The 15,809-nt window shown below is 49.7% G+C and overlaps 7 protein-coding genes across 7 annotated transcripts; 4 read left to right on the top strand and 3 right to left on the bottom strand.

Annotated features, from left to right (window-relative positions):
* Positions 1–108: 108 nt before the first annotated feature.
* Positions 109–908, top strand: FTJAE_11767 (uncharacterized protein; the record flags this gene model as incomplete). Its single annotated transcript, XM_037344744.1, has 3 exons — positions 109–155; positions 214–234; positions 299–908. The coding sequence occupies 3 exons, from the start codon at positions 109–111 to the stop codon at positions 906–908; spliced, it is 678 nt and encodes a 225-aa protein (XP_037201213.1).
* Positions 909–1,101: 193 nt separating this feature from the next.
* Positions 1,102–3,081, bottom strand: FTJAE_11766 (uncharacterized protein; the record flags this gene model as incomplete). The annotated part of the gene is made up of 1 exon (XM_037344743.1): positions 1,102–3,081. The coding sequence occupies one exon, from the start codon at positions 3,079–3,081 to the stop codon at positions 1,102–1,104; it is 1,980 nt and encodes a 659-aa protein (XP_037201212.1).
* Positions 3,082–5,743: 2,662 nt separating this feature from the next.
* Positions 5,744–7,645, bottom strand: FTJAE_11765 (AIR2; the record flags this gene model as incomplete). The annotated part of the gene is made up of 1 exon (XM_037344742.1): positions 5,744–7,645. One exon carries the CDS (start codon positions 7,643–7,645, stop codon positions 5,744–5,746), a length of 1,902 nt encoding a protein of 633 aa, XP_037201211.1.
* Positions 7,646–9,858: 2,213 nt separating this feature from the next.
* Positions 9,859–10,624, top strand: FTJAE_11764 (ORM1-like protein; the record flags this gene model as incomplete). The annotated part of the gene is made up of 3 exons (XM_037344741.1): positions 9,859–10,012; positions 10,102–10,460; positions 10,577–10,624. 3 exons carry the CDS (start codon positions 9,859–9,861, stop codon positions 10,622–10,624), a joined length of 561 nt encoding a protein of 186 aa, XP_037201210.1.
* A 746-nt stretch (positions 10,625–11,370) lies between these two features.
* On the top strand, positions 11,371–12,849 carry FTJAE_11763 (cyclin-dependent kinase inhibitor 1c; the record flags this gene model as incomplete). The annotated part of the gene is made up of 1 exon (XM_037344740.1): positions 11,371–12,849. One exon carries the CDS (start codon positions 11,371–11,373, stop codon positions 12,847–12,849), a length of 1,479 nt encoding a protein of 492 aa, XP_037201209.1.
* An 801-nt stretch (positions 12,850–13,650) lies between these two features.
* FTJAE_11762 (caffeoyl-coa o-methyltransferase) lies at positions 13,651–14,520 on the top strand (the record flags this gene model as incomplete). Its single annotated transcript, XM_037344739.1, has 3 exons — positions 13,651–13,861; positions 13,948–14,125; positions 14,181–14,520. 3 exons carry the CDS (start codon positions 13,651–13,653, stop codon positions 14,518–14,520), a joined length of 729 nt encoding a protein of 242 aa, XP_037201208.1.
* Positions 14,521–14,788: 268 nt separating this feature from the next.
* FTJAE_11761 (palI) lies at positions 14,789–15,498 on the bottom strand (the record flags this gene model as incomplete). The annotated part of the gene is made up of 2 exons (XM_037344738.1): positions 14,789–15,242; positions 15,299–15,498. 2 exons carry the CDS (start codon positions 15,496–15,498, stop codon positions 14,789–14,791), a joined length of 654 nt encoding a protein of 217 aa, XP_037201207.1.
* Between the last annotated feature and the right edge of the window lie 311 nt (positions 15,499–15,809).

Here is a 15,809-nt window from a genome sequence, read left to right as displayed (position 1 = left end):
GGCTTGGTGCAATTTCCCCGCATTTATATTCCAGCATCGATCTCAGTCATTCAATGGGTGCCATATACAAGAGATGCCATAATTATTCGTCTCCTATCGCATTTCATTATGTACCAGTCTCAAATCACTTTCGTCATGGACACGATTTGTCCTTGGTATGATACCTTACCTAGCTTGTTGAAGAGAAGCAGAGTCATGGCTAATACATCTCAGGACATATCTTGGAAAGAGGAGGTAATATCTCCCATCTTTATTGGCTCACCTTGACTTTAATGACCGTCTGACGCTTTGACTACAGACTTGATGAGGCTCTGTCTCAATTCCGCTCCTCGAATTCTTCATCCTCCATCTCCTTCAAGCTTCATTTCGCATCTTATCAGCCTAATCCAGACCGCCCTGAAACCATCACGGACCGAGCTGCATATGCCCTACATAAGAAGCATAATGACAATCAAGAGGCCCAGAAAATCTTCGAAGAGCATATGCTCTCACTTGCGCAACCACTGGAACTTCCCATAGCTTTTACGGGACCAACTGGTAACTCATTTCCTGGACATCGGGTCATTCAACAAGTTCAGGAGTCCAAGGGAGCTGAAGTAGCGAACAAGCTCGTGGACGCGGTGTTTAGATTGTATTTTGCGGAAGGCAGACATCCCGGTGCTGACGATATGTTGATTGAGGCATGTGTTGAGGCTGGTATAGATGAGGAAATGGCAAAGAGCTTGGTGGAAGACAAGTCCAGGGGTGAAAGGGATACCAAAGAAAAGATCAGAAGTACAGGTATGGACATCGATGCCGTGCCGACTGTAGTCATTGAAGGGCGAAGGAGAGACTTGACGCTCACGGGCCTGAAAGAAGTCTCAGAGTATATTAAGGCAATGGAGACAATAAGGAAGGAAACTTCATAATTAAGCAAGCACATTATGAGAGGCAACGAAGGCATTGTTCATAACAAAGCATAATATTCGTTGTCAGTGGAAAGAAATACTGATAGTAAATACATCAAGAAACGAAGGACATGGTATCGTTATTACAAGAGTGTTCCCACTATTTCCCGGAGCCCGCCATCATTTCATTCATGTTTCTCGTACTGCGTTCAGTTCATGAGCGACTGAACATCAAGGGTACTAATACGCTCCGACTCTCCAGTGCTCTTCGATCCTCCATGACCATGCTGGGGCCAAATGCCGTACCAATATCCCGGCCTGCCAGAAAGCGACATGCGTTAGCTTCACCGACGCGGGGTTTCTTGCTATTGCAGAATTCGCGGCTCAGCTTGGACAGGACAGCGGCCTTGGCCTTTTGCAAGGCGCTCACTCTCGCGACAGCATCTTCAGCCAGAAGACGGTGGGCTTCTTCCTGCTCTATGTTGCGCTGCACGGGAGAAATGCCTTCATCCGGATCTCGACTGGCATTCCTCCTTGCTGTTGGGTCATAGGTTGTGGGTTGTAGCAGCACAGGCTGGGGATCACTGATCAAGATGGGGGCGGTGATGTTGGGGACAGGAGTTGAGGGGCGGAGGATTTGTTCCTCCACAAAAGGTTGGAGTCGAGGACGAGAGGTTTTGTGGCGGCGTGATAGGGAGTGTTGAGAGGACTTGGGTGAAGGAGACGGCGTTTCAAGGGCATCCTCAACACTGCTGCGATGCTTGCGTCTGCGGCGACGAGAGCGTTTCTTTCTAAGTTTTGTGCTGAATCCAGCATCTGATTCATATGCAGGGGCGGAAAACTGTTCACTGGCAGTGATCTCTTCAGCAGGGTCATCAACGACTTCGTTTTCAGTGTCGCCGAAAGGGAAGCCACCGAGGTCCATATCGAAAAGCTCACGACTAGCGGCAGTTACAGCAGCACTGGGGCTAGGAAGATGTTCTGAGCTGGGGCTCGTGACAAGACTGTATTCTGATTGGGCGGCCATGCTGTTGCTTCGAGACCAGGAATCATCGGTGTCGATGGGCGCAAGGACATCGTCCCAGTTACCATTATCAGCAAGAACGACACTCTCGAAGTCGAACTCTTTGACTGTTGGGCGGTGTGAGTTGATCAAGTTGCTGAGCTGAGGGGCATTCATAACAGCATTGCGAACTTGAAGGTATCGCAGTTTCGGAAAGTAGATAGCCCCCTTTCCAGGAGTCTCAGGTAGGGGAGACATAGGAGATGTAACCTCGTGGAAAAGTTTCTTGGAGGCACGGGGCGGTGAGAAGAGGGGGTCAGAAGCTAGAGCAACTGGGCAAGGCCCTTTGCGGCCAAGCCATGTGAAGGCGAACTTCTCTAGATTGGGGGCAAATGTGCGGACGTATTCGTCCAAGATCTTCAAATGGTCACGACCTGGCGATGTTCCATAAAAGTCCCAAGCATCTACCGAGATGGAGAGCTTGTTGATCTGGCGCCAGCGTCTTCCGGCTGATGGGACTGTTCCAAAGCCGTTGACGTGACGAAGGTAGTTGAAAGCCGCAGGGTGCAGTTGGGAAAGGGACAGCTTGCGAAGCTTCTCCAGAGGAGCACGCTCAAGGGAAATACGCAAGCTGATGAGAGCATAGTCGACAATGTCACGGCGATATCGCTCTCTAGGATCCTGGCCAGGACATCTGATAGTCAGATGGCGCATGTTGGTTAGACTGCGCATGGCGTTGATAAAGCTAGGGACATTGGTGGCGGCATGGAAGAGAGGAGGGTATTGCTGGGTAAGGATGTCACCAAGCTCAGCGTTGGCGTACTTGGGCCGAGAGAGGACAGAGCCCATGCTTGTGTGAGGAGTGTATAGGAAGCATATCTCGTTGCCAGAAACTGGATGGATGAGAGGAGGAAGGAAAGTGGCCTCAGAATGGGGGAAGTAGAAGGTAAGATGCTCAATATGATGACCGATACGAGCGAGAGCAGCCACTCGAGCTGACTTGGTAAACGTCGAGGCTGAGAAGGAGATGTGTAGGCGGGTGAAGATACGCTTGGTAAGGAGGTTGCAGCAAGCCGACGAAGATTGACGGATGTTGCAGAGATCATTGGATGAGAGGTGAGGAAGAAGAGAGTCCTTGATGTGGTCACTTCTCAGGATGGCGAGAAATAGTTGTTCTGTTGAGGACGCCATTGTAATCGCATGTCGCGGAGGACTTTAGCCTCGTAGATCCGTCTCTGATACTTGATAACTGCGGTTGCTGTCAAGTGCCGGCGTAACAATGTTTATGATGATGCAAAACGGTGTGATATCAATATTCTAATCCAAGACGAGGTTGAGTCTTTGTTGTAAGTTGAGACGGGGTGTTATTCAAACAACGACAGTCAATAGAGAAAAGAGCAAGCAGGTAGATGAGGATAGTAGACAATGATAATGGTCTGATAAGTCAACAATTTATAGAATGATACTAGGCAGATTTGTTTGTGAATCAAAAGGACGAAAGGATCGAGTCAGACCATGAGCGCCGGGTCCGGGCGGTCGAGATATATCTGTATCTCCCTCTCTGTCTGTCTCGCTACGGTCCCTGAGATCAGCCTCGTTCTTTTTTGGCTTCATAGGAAAAAGAGAAAAATGGAAATTCCCCTTTCTCCAACTCCATTCTCTTGCTCTAGCGTCTCTGCCGGCTGCAGGTTCTTGCATTGGTCCTATCGCGAGATGGTCACCCTCTGCCAGCGACGACTGGCTGTCGGTGACTCAGAACTCAGATCACCCTGGTCGTGTCAGGTGGATCGCAGAATAATACGCACACCAAAGCTCTCTCACCATAGTAAGACAGGGCTGCTGACATAAATAAGCAGGTCATTTTTAGCCCTCAACTCCACGATACATTTCTGTCAGCCTCTTTGTGCGTGCGTATTATTTTTCGACCCACCTGCGTGTCTAGATCGAGGTATCCATACTTGTGCGCGTTGGACTGGACGTTGTATGACTGACCGACAACGCGTTGCGATCGCTTCATGATTGGTTGGCTCACCGTGGTCTGTTCTGCCGCTATCCTTGTTGCTGCAGATCTGCCGCGAGGGCACGATGGCACCCTACTTGGAGAGTACTTTGCTGGCCTCTGCATCAACAACCACTCGCGAGACCAGCTGCAAACTCTTTCAATGCAGATGCTTCCTATTTTAAATCTCGCCACGTCTATCAGGTCCACTCCTACACCCTTCCACTCCTTTAAGGCTCGGTTAATCCTTCAGCTCAGGCCTCCCACATTTTGAACGCAAGTACGGAGTAAGTATGGATGTATCTTGGAAGTGCATCCCATGCCTCGGGTGTTTATCGATAGCGCTTCTGGACTGTGGAGATGGTCCCTCTGCCACGCCTTGGAAACATGCATATATCTTTCAACCAATCAATTGCGTGTACATGAACGCGATAGTCGCGTTGTTTCAACCATGCCTGTCGCGCCATGATTGGCTATTCTGACAACACTCAACTTCCATCCATCGCGATGTAAGTCATTGGCAGCAGGTTAGGTTAGTATCTTGACTCTCAACCAAAGCGGGACGGGACGTGGTAGTCAAGTTCTGCGCTGTTCTGCGGGCTCCTGGACTGCAAGATCTCAATCTGGAAACTGTCAGAGTCTAACGTCGCTCAATCTAGCATTTGAGTATGAATCGTGCCATTACAGGACATCAACTATTCATCGCCGAAACTCGCATGTCTGCCCTAAACTCATCCAAGGACGAATCATGCAGGATTCCCTCGACCTAACCGACACAGGGAGACTCAACTGCACAACACACCTAAAATGCATACATCACATTATTCTGCTAGCATGTCATCCATTCGTTACTATACATCCCAGCCTATCACATCCTTCTTGGTACAACCTTGCTCTCAAGAAGATCCATTGAAAGCAAAGGTCGAGAAAGCCCCAACCCTAAAACATGCATCTCCATTAAGCTTCTTGCTCTCTCCCCACCAATTCCTCGGCACAACCCTGTATGAACCTTGAACGGGTCCTCGAGATGACTCCATCTCAACACGAGACTAGTAAACGACACAATCCTGTCGCGTCCAGACTCGTGGCAATAGATCGCTGCCTCCACTCGGGGCACTGTGAGTGATTATGCTTCGCGAATGTGATGCTGCATTGTTGCGAGCTCTTGTCACACAGACAGCCGACCGTCTTTTGCTTGAGAGGACATCATTTAATTGGGTGCTGTCCCCGACTAACTATCTGGAGATGCAGCTTCACTTTCGGCGGTCTTGGGTAAGATAGTCAGTTGGATGTTATCTCGGACACTTCCTGGCCCTTAGGAGAAGAAGTGATTTATCCACTCAGGCGCAAAACCTCTTGTTTAAAACCGATTTGTGGTGTCTACAAATTACAGCCAATAGCGGGCCCTACCCGTGCATGACCCTGGTCCATATATGCATTGACAAGAAACTGTGTAATTAAGCCTGTGAATCAGATATTTTCGACTCGCGTTGCCATCTAAGCTTGTTGGCATATCCGAGCCCTCTTTCGTTCCATATGTTTATTCATAGCTTAAAAACTATTGGTATTCGTGGTTCACAGTTGTTTCAGTCTCGTCGTTTCCCACTTTGTTTCAAGGGGAATCTGCCATATGAGTACCAGGTGCTACTAATGAGGCACAGGCTGGCGGGTATCATAATCGAAAAGCCCGTTCGCCAAGTAGGGGCAAGTCCCCCCTGTGGGCGGACAGCTCGGCTTCTGTGCACCAACCAACTCGTAGGATGCCCTGCTCCAAGGGCATCACAACTCTCCATCATCTCTAGTTCGATTCCAAGCAATGCATATGTGTTGGTGCTTCGTTCAACCCAGAAGCAGTCACCTGCCCCTCGCTCTGCCCCTGCCCCGTCCACGACTGCCACGACCGCCACGACCTCCACGTCCACCTCCTCTAGGCTTTGATCCTTGAGGCCCATTGCTAGCATGCGACCTTCCGGGTCCCTGAGAGCCGTGGTGAGATGGCGGGGGGACGTTCCTATAGTCTTGGGTAGGAGGCTTCCGGGGTAGCGATGAAAATTGTCCAGACGGAGCACCCGGTGGAGGCGGGTGTCCAAAGGAACTTCGCATGGGCGGTAGTCCGGGAGGCGGTCCAGGAGGGAGAGGGGGTTGGACCGGCACGCCATTCTGTCCGTTGTTTCGTCTCGACCCTCCATTCTGCATGTTTGGCATTTGGATGTTACTGGCCATTCGAATTTGGCCGATCGCTGGCTTCTGAACGCGTTTGTGGCCTAGAAACTCCGCTTCGGAGTCGTCACTCTCGGAGTAATGAATGTTGGTCGTCCGCACAGCGTGGCCGCGAATCTTGAGGTCGGGTGCTCTTGTGGCTCTGGCATTCTGCTGCCCTCCCGCCTCCCCTTCGATCGGCACTGAGCCACAATCCGGGTCAATATATTGATCGCGGTTCTTCACAGACCATGTAGGATTAGAGACGGCATTGCGGTGCGCATTGCAGTCCGAAGAAAAGTGCCTATCACTACCGCACACAGCGCACGATGCAGGAATAAACGCAACCTTTCTGACTGTAGATACATCCGGGCAAAACGATCGCCACACCTGTGTACACTGCTCCTCAAGGTGATCTATTGAGCTGCAAAAGACGCATGCAAGACCTTCTTCCTTGGTCAGAGCCAGTTTCTCAGTGCATTGGCCTGCTTGGTGGCCAAGTTGGCGGCATTTCTTGCATCGCTCCTTTCCAGGGCAACAGATTCTTGAGTGTTCCAAACTTCCACATGAAGAGCAGATAAGGGATGGGCAGCTCGGTGCTAGATGTGTATTCAGCCCACAGAGAAGACACATCTCGGCAGGATCCATGGCCGACGGGAAATATCTGCGCTGTTGTTCTAATGCATTATCACCGGTGGGAACATTCCGGTGAGTGTTAATCGGTGGTAAGCTCTGGGAGTCTGAAACTTTGGAGATTGAGTTGCCATTTGCAGGTATCTTCATGCCTGATGCGTACTCATCTGCGCCGTCTTCTCCAGTCCTTTCACTCTTGTTTAAGGTTGGTTCGTACTCAGCTTCACTTTCGGAGCCATCCTCGTCCCTTTCGTCAATCTCTCCCTCGCTTATGCTAGAAGCGCGTAGGTTTTTACTTTTCTTGTCAGGTTCCTGTCGGGGTTGCCTTGTCACCCAGCTGTCGAGAGTTGGCTGATTAGGCCCACAGCCGCCCAAAGAATGGAGATTTCCAATAAGAGCTTGAAGTTCGCCGGTGCTTTCGAGCTCCTTTGCAACTTGCTTTGCGTTCTTCCTCTTCTTGGGCTTCAAGCCAGCGTGGTGGTCAATATAGTAGCCATAAGCAGAGTAAGCTAATGATGAGGTAATGGCATCACATTTTCCCGGATTTTGGGCATGGAATGCCTTGACCCAGTCCTTAAACCTTTTAAGCCAGGAGCCGCCTTTCTTATCGACGAGGTTGGGAATTTTGAAGCTGGCACTACCTTGCTTGTAGTCAGGGATTTCGCCAGAATCTTCGGGTGCGGAGTCACCTGATGTGAATGACTGTGCTGAGGACTTGCCAACGGCTGTCGACTCTGTGGGCTTCCGTCCTTTTACAGATTGCTCCTCGATTCTGGGGACTTTGGCAGCACGCGCATGACTCCTCAAGCGCTTGGGCTCAGGTGTTGAATCATCCTCGAGAGGCCTTTTTCTAGCAGCTGCCGCTGCTTCGTCTCCACTGGATAAGTAAATGACCTCGCCTGGGTCGAATTCTTCAACTGCCATACCGATGCGCAACAAAATTCAGCGCGACACTTATGCGGTACCGGCAGTCCTTATCGGAGCTGAGAAACGTGCCAGCTTGAACGCAGTATCGAGTCTGAAGTGTGTTTCAGACCTTGGCGCATCCGACTTTACGTGAAACTCAACCTCAAGCAAATTTCTGAGGGCCACTTGGCTTCCTCGAAATTGTTCGTGACTTTCCTGGTCAAAGAAACTTAATCAACACTGCTCATCGATGAGCACAGGGAGCGCGAATGCATCCGAAAAGACTCTAGTCATAAGGTGGCGCGATGATTGATCATACACAACCTCCCATTTGGCTTGCTGAAAGCTAGAGGATTCAACGAATGCAACTATGAACGTACCTGAGCGTCGCGAGTGAAAAATCACTCCCGAAAAATTCTAGCAATAAAATCGTTTGTGCACGGCTTCTGCAACTTGGGATAGTATCGTGGCTGATACTTCAAGATTCGCAAAGGCAAGGTGCGAAGAGTTTATTTGATGGTGTCAGGGGAGATGTGAAATGAAAGCTGTGATGATATCGATAAGATGGCTATGTTAAGTTAGAGCCCAGTTGGGAGAAAATTCCGCAGCCAGCGAATAGGAGATGCAGGCCCACAGGAGAAAGATGTCTGTCTCATCCTCAAGTTCCGTGGCTATTTTTAAACCCCGAAGATTATCCATGCCTCTAGGGTAACCACTCCGCCATGGCTAGCCTTGGGGTTATTAGATGAATTGCCACGAAAGCCTGGATGTTCTGAAAGACGTTCGATATCAGCCGATTTCCAAATATGCACACACACCGATCAAGATATCGTGGGTCTTTGTCGGCTGTCTTACCCTCTGCTTCGTGGCCATAGTTGTCGTTCTATGGCGCCGAGGACCATCAGTTGGTCACGGTATAATCCGCGCCAGCGTCACGTTTTCTGCAACTTTGACATATCATTCCGCAGGCCAGCCCCGGATAATAGCGCTTTTTCCTCATCTCGGGTATTAAGACATGTGCTATATATTGCAATGCAATCTCGCTGGTGAATCCAATACCCACGAGGCTTTGCCAGATCTCGCTTATGTTGCATCGTTTTTACAGTCCACGAGAGAAAAAAGTGATTGCCCTGGCAAACCTCACCAGTGAGGTCACTGTACAAACCTATATCACTTAAAAAATAACACTCTTGATCCCAGTTTTCAACGTCCTGTGGCTCTTATAGACACCTAGACTGTTCTGGAGGGCTGTCATCACACACCGTATTGACTGTCAAATCCCCTGAAGAAAACCCGCGGATTCCTAGGTCCGAACGTTTTATTGGAGGTCCTGAATAAAAAAAACCCCCGGACTAACCATGCTCCAGTGGACTACTGCTGCAAGCTCACCCACCACGACCACTAATTTCAGCACTGGCTCCACTGTTCCGCCTAACCCGACCGACCCTGCGAAGTAGCCCTTAGGGAGCAAGAAAACACAAGACCCAAGTATAGGATGACAAAATAAATCCCACAAAAGCTACAATTAATACTGAGTAAGTTACCTAAATATTTTTTATCAGCTGGCTTAAGGCTCCGAGTTTTATTTCCTCCCCTAGGTAGCCCCATCCCTCGTTCTGGTTGCATTGCGTGTCCCTTTCTCTTGCTGGCTGATAGGCTGTTGCTCCTTTCCATCCTGCCATCTTATGAGAGTGGCTCCCCCTACGTTGACCATCATACGGGGGACATTGAATATTCCGGTTCGGCGGCCCCTCTCATCTCGTCCAGTCCTTCCATATCCATTCTCTTGATCCAACTACTTTCTGCTGTCTGCTACCAGTATTGTCAACTATTCTATTCTGCGCGTTACATCTTCTTACTTGGCTCTAATATCGTGTTTGGCCGACTATATCCGTTCCCGTTATCTCCAGCATCAATCATACACGGCTGCTCTCTTTTGCCCTTGCACTGGCCTCCCATTTGCCTTTGAACGCCTTCGCCGTGACATCATTAGGGGGAGCAAGTTACTTACCTTTGAACTCAAACCGTCCCATCTTTTATCGACGACGCAAACTCTGGGTGTTTGCACCCGTGCTGTTCTTCGCCGATTCTCTCCTCCTCCCACTCGACTTACGCCTTCTGCAAATTGACCTGTCAATACCGCCAAGCTGTCTTCCCCAATCTTACTCCAGCGCACCGTCTCCTACGACGCGGCGAACAAGACTCCGCGCCGAGGCAGCATCTATCTCAACATGCCCGAACGAAACGCAACAGGGGGGGCTGGAGCCCGAAGGAGGAGATCTAGCAGTATCCTCCAAGTTTACCATGAGCCTCCCGAGACTCTTGAACAGATCAGCGACCAAGCTTCCCTGCCTAACCTTAACGCCAACTGGACAAATGCTAAAGGTATGCCTGGCCCATTTTTGCTGCGCATCTGTATCTTCACTTGCACAACAGTCCCCGAGAGCCATATGCTAAAGTGTAGTGCCCCTTAGGTGCCTGGACCATTCATTTCGTCCTGATCGTATGCGCCAAAATCATATTTGACGCCATCCCGGGTGTTTCGCAGGAGACTTCATGGACGCTTGTCAATATGTCATACATGTTTTTCTCTTACATCATGTTCCACCATGTTCGTGGCGTTCCCTTCGATTTCAACAGTGGCGCTTTTGACAACCTTAACATGTGGGAGCAAATTGACAATGGCGCGCAGTACACGCCCACCAAGAAGTTTCTTCTTGGTGTTCCGATTGCACTGTTTCTCGTCAGCACTCATTATACGCATTACGACTTGACATACTTTACTATTAACTTATTGGCTGTCCTGGGAGTCGTCATCCCCAAGCTACCCTTCGTATGTTGCCATGCCACCCCTCTATTTGTTTGCGTCTCCGCATCTATAACATGTTCTCTTCATTTTGTTTACACAACATACTTTCTCATTGGCGCCATATGCTAACATAAGCTCAGAGCCACCGAATGCGATTTGGGCTGTTCTCAGGTCTACCAGAGGAATAGGAGACCGAATAGGGAGCAGAAACAGGCAGAAGCAAAATAACTACCATGGGACCGATTTACTGTATTAGTATCAGGGGCGTTAGGGTAAGATTATCTTTGGCGAGAAAGAGAATTGGGGGATTGCCAAAAACAAGAAGAGGCCGAGATTGTGCAAGTTGATAGCGAGCAGTATTTACAACGCGGCTGGTGGGCGGAGTGTTCGGTCGTTCAGCGGTAGCTTCAAAACAGCAATTGGATTTGGAATCGGCATGTTTCCCAACAGTTTGCCATCCCTTGTTCCACTCGATGGCCGCTCCTCATCTATTATCCTTCGATTGATCCGCCTCTTACACTAGCAGGATATCGGTCGGCCCCTCCGTGTTGACTGGGAATGCTCATAAATAAGAAGTCATTGGACTGTTCTCAAGCATAAACGAGTGCTTACCGCCTCATGGAGTCTTGATCGTACGAGGACACAAGCCTAGAGATGATTCCATGGCGACATGGCGTTCCGTCACCCAGGCAATTGGCTTCTCCTGTCGTATTCCGGAGTCATATTTGCAGTGAAAAACTCAAGTTCCCCTCTTTCAATGGAAAGTTCATTGACAGCATACCAAGTATAAATCAAGGATCTGATCCCGGCTGCTTTCGTCTTCCTTGGAGTTCTCCTGCTTCCTTAGTTAGTAAGGCACACTCCAAGGGAAGTTCTCCGCTCTCCTTTGCGTCTACTTTTTGTTTCTAAACACTGCATTACATCAACATCAAGCATGAGATACAACGCTCTGGCCTTCATGGCCCTCGTCAACGGCCTCGCTCAGGCCAACCGTTTCGACTGGCAGAGCGAGTCCAAGGCTGATGTTGCCAAGCATGAGCACAAGGACGCTGCCGCCCCTGTCTTTAAGGTGGAGGTGAATGAGGGTCAAAGTGCTGGCAACAAGGACCAACTTGAGGCTGGAAAATTAAAGACGGAGGGGGAGAAAGCTGAACAAGCGGCCAAGAAGCTGGAGGAGAAGCTGCAGAAGAAAGAGGATGAGCTTGAGCTCAAGGCTGCACAGGCTGGAGGAAACCGCCATCACCACCACAGCCACAGCCACTCCTCATACTCCCCTGATCCTACCTACGATCCTGCCACAAAAACTACTGGATATCATCACCATCACTCAGGCCACCTCCAAAAGGGCCCCTACACGCTTGATGGAGAGAAATACGACTATATCCATAAACCAAAGGTCCACTTCCACACCTCTTACACTACCCATGCACCTACTCTCAGTCCTGGATGTGTCGGTGACAAGTGTGTTCGCAAGCCTTGCAAGGAATGCCACGGCAACTGGGCACAGCCTGGCTGCTGGCACTGCAAGGCCCTTGGAGCCACTGGTGAGGAGGTTGCTGAACAAGTAGCGAAGACCACCAAGCATGCTCCTAAAGAAACCAAGGCCAAAGAAGAAGAGGAGGAGGAAGAGGAGAAAAAGGAAAAGGATCCTCACGCAAAGACATACACGCATGGAGACAAGACTATCATTGTTCTTAAGGAGACCAAGGCCCCTGAAGCTACTCGACCTGTGGCTCCTCAGATTGAACAGCCTCATAAAGAGGGCCCTAAGGTCATCGTCATCGAGGAACCTAAGAAGAAGCCCGAGGAGGAGAAGAAATCTGCAGAGGAGAAAGGGGAGAAAGAAAAGTACCCTGATGAGAAGCCCAAGCATGAGTACCCCAAGGAGGAGCCAAAGCATGAGTACCCCAAGGAGGAGCCAAAGCATGAGCACCCCAAGGAGGAGCCTAAGAAGGAGGACAAGAAGGAGGACAGGAAGGAGGACATCTGTGACAGGGTCCATCACCATGGCCAGCCTAGCATCTGTGACAGGATCAAGCATCAGCACCACAAGGTCGACGAGCCCAAGAAGGAGGACATCTGTTCGAAGCCTGAGGGTTGCCATCCCCATCACGCTCCCGCTCCTGCTCCTCACCACGAAGTGAAGCCAGCTCCAGCTCCTGCTCCCGCCCCTCACCACGAAGTGAAGCCGGCTCCGGCTCCGGCCCCTCATTACCCCGAGCAGAAACCTGAGGTTCAGCCTGTCCCCATCCCTGCTCCTGCTCCCCAACAGCCTGAGCAGAAGCCTGGAGAGGGCAAACACTACAATGCTCCCTCAGTTCCTGTAACAGTGCCCAAGTCCGGAGCCACCTACAACCGCGTCTCTGTTGGTATCGCCGTCTTTGCAGGTGTTGCCAGCATGATGCTTCTGTGAGCTTCGGATTTAGTCTTGTAATGAAAGGGCGCTGAACGAAGAACCACCGAAAGGGATACGTTTGAAGCGGCAAGATGGTGTTTAGAAAAAATTGGTGTCATGTCTGCAAGATCTTTGGAATAGGGCCTTTGAGATTATCTTTGGATTCATAGATGACTAGTAGCTTTCAATTGATCGTCCCCTCCTTTTGTTTACTTCTCTCACTTAATGAAGAGAACCGCACCCATTGAATGCCCGTTTACCGGCGGGAATTTAGTCGGAGTAAGGATCGGATCGAGAGGCATACCGCCGACCTAATGCTTTGTCATTCCAAGCTGACGTCAATGTCCTTACCTAACAATGCGGGGCAGGATGGGATCTCCTGGAAGCTGTAGATGGGGACTCCCATACCTACCTAGTACCTAGGTAGGTATACTCCTAAGTTAGGTAGTTGTGGCATATTCCCCTTAAGGAAAAGCACGATTTCGACCATCTCATCGATGGTAGGATTCATATAATCTGACATAGAATCTCTATTGGAGACACGGCATCCAGATACCATAAACTACCTAGATTTAAATAGAATCTGCTGAACCGTCAAGTCATGCTCCTGTTACATTGGCTTTCGTTTCCCTCCATGTTGGCTGTAGTCTGAGATCTTGCTGCACTCTGTCCATTTGGCAGAACCCCCTCCTTCGTGGTCAGTTTTATCTCCGAGCTACAGTACCGAAGACAAAAGTATAAAACAACGCTTTCAGGCTTTATTTATTTCCTCCGACATCCAAAGCCTTCAGAAAACATCCTTCTCGCAATCAAGCCAAGATGAAAGACAACAGCATTCCTCTTTATACCTCGCCGCACCTGGGCCAAAAAGTCACTGACTACGCAGAGCAACACTCGACCCCGTTACCCAAGCACATCAGTGATTACCATGCGCATATCTCTGCCAACAGAGAGGACTCTTATTATATGAGCTCTGTTTTTCAGTCTCAATATAATACCTTTCTCGCAAAATCTATTCGTGCTACAAGGGGTAGGTCAAGATACCTTGACATGGAACAAGATTCCCTGAGGCTTTTCTCATCAGCCAGGAGAGCACTACTGATCACCAGCCAATAGTTCTAGAAATCGGGGTCTACGTTGGCTTCTCTGCCCTCGTATGGGCTGACGCTGTGGGACCGAGTGGACTTGTGACTGGCCTGGAGTTCGAGCCTGAGTACGCTGAATTATCCAAGAAGGCTTTCGCAGCCAACGGAGTCGATAATGTTGAGATCATCGTTGGCCCTGCTTCTGAGTCGTGAGTTATTCAGATATGTATCATTTTACACACTAAATTACTGATGCTCGAATAGTCTACCCAAACTCAAGCCTACGGAGCCCTATGATCTTGTTTTCATTGATGCAGACAAGACTGGTTATCCGGGATACTTGAAGCAACTGCTCGAGTTGTCGGAGCCTGGTAACTCGAACAGAATCCTTCGGCCAGGCGCTCTCATCGTCTCAGATAATGTGCTGCGTCGAGGATTGGTTGCGGACGACAAAGCGGTCGGTGATGACGAGCTCAAAGGTGATCAATTGAAAAACGTTTTAGCTGTGAGACAGTTCAATGATTTGGCACTGCAGAGCCCACGACTTGAGACACTTCTCCTGCCGTTGTGGGATGGTGTAAATGTTTCCCGTCTTCTGGATTAGTGGTAGCACTGTCTCAACTGGAGGAGGATCAGAATGGTATATGGTTATATATATTAGGCCTGAATAAATATAAAGACAAGAAAAAAGTCGTCGTGACACATCCTAGGCTGGTACCGTCTCCATTAATATTCACACTTCATGATTTCGTATTTGGAAAACCATGTCTGGCCATTGTCGTATTCCAAATGTTGCTATTACACCCCCCCTTCTTCTGGCTGGCGGCAAGTATTTGATTATGACAAACACTACCGAAACGTAAATTGATTAATTAGTAGCGGGTGGGAGAAGAGTTGTAGGCCGCCATCTTCTTGTTCTCGCGGTTGCGGCGACGGCGGCCAGAACAGCAGGTAACGAAGACGGCGATAGTGCCAATAAGGCAGAGAATAGCCGCGGCGAGGACGAGCCAGATACCAACAGACCAGCGAGCACTGGCAGAGGTGTCTCGGTTGATACGTCGTCTGACAATGGAAAATCCAGCGAAGTCACAAGCCAGGGCAATGATAGTAACAAAGAAGGCCAGGAGCGAAACAAGCGTGGACATGAGGGAGCCAAAGATGCCGGCACCAAGAGCCAGAAGGAAGGCAATGAAGCAAAGTCCAGCACCAATAGGATGCAGGACCATGACATATGTTAGGGCCTTTGCAGTGTCCGAACCAGCCTTGGAGAAGTCGGTGCCGGCGACAGCATTGGAAGGATCGTAGCCAATGCGAGCGCTTGTACAGCTATCGCTACGGGTTATTAGACGACGAAATCAGACACGGTGGTGGTATGAACTTACCTCCCGCTGCTTCTTGTGACACAATACCCAAAAGTTCCGAAATTCACACCATTTCCTCCTCCAGAGTTGCCGTTCAAGTTGACCTTGAGGAGGGCAATGTCATTGACAACAGGGGCTGTAATGCTCACGACAATGAGCATGACTGTTGCTGCCAAGAGAAAAAAGGCACCAATATGGTGAATGAATCGTCCCAGACCCATTTTGATGGTTATGGTATGGTATGGTATGGAAGTAGTGGTAGTGTTGAGCGTCTGCTCCTCAAAGATTGCAGGAAATTATGCAGTTATGAAGAGGAAACGAATCCGCTTGCCGTCTGGAAGTGATGTACGAAGTAAGACAATACGAAAATAAATGGCAAGAAACCGAAAGAAGCAGGCCGAGATATATAGTCACTCGGTCATATGAGGGTTCCCGTGTCATGGATTCATGGAGCCAATGCTACGAACCAACATTGTGCAGAGTCGTTACATGAGACGTCATCACTAAGCCCTGTTCCAGGTCTCGTGTGTGC

The sequence above is a fragment of the Fusarium tjaetaba genome (genome assembly GCF_013396195.1).
Source record: "Fusarium tjaetaba strain NRRL 66243 chromosome Unknown NRRL66243_c0000300, whole genome shotgun sequence".
In the NCBI taxonomy this organism is placed as follows: domain Eukaryota; kingdom Fungi; phylum Ascomycota; class Sordariomycetes; order Hypocreales; family Nectriaceae; genus Fusarium; species Fusarium tjaetaba.
The sequence above is the reverse complement of the archived record's forward strand: the minus strand, read 5'-3'. Positions and strand labels throughout refer to the sequence as shown.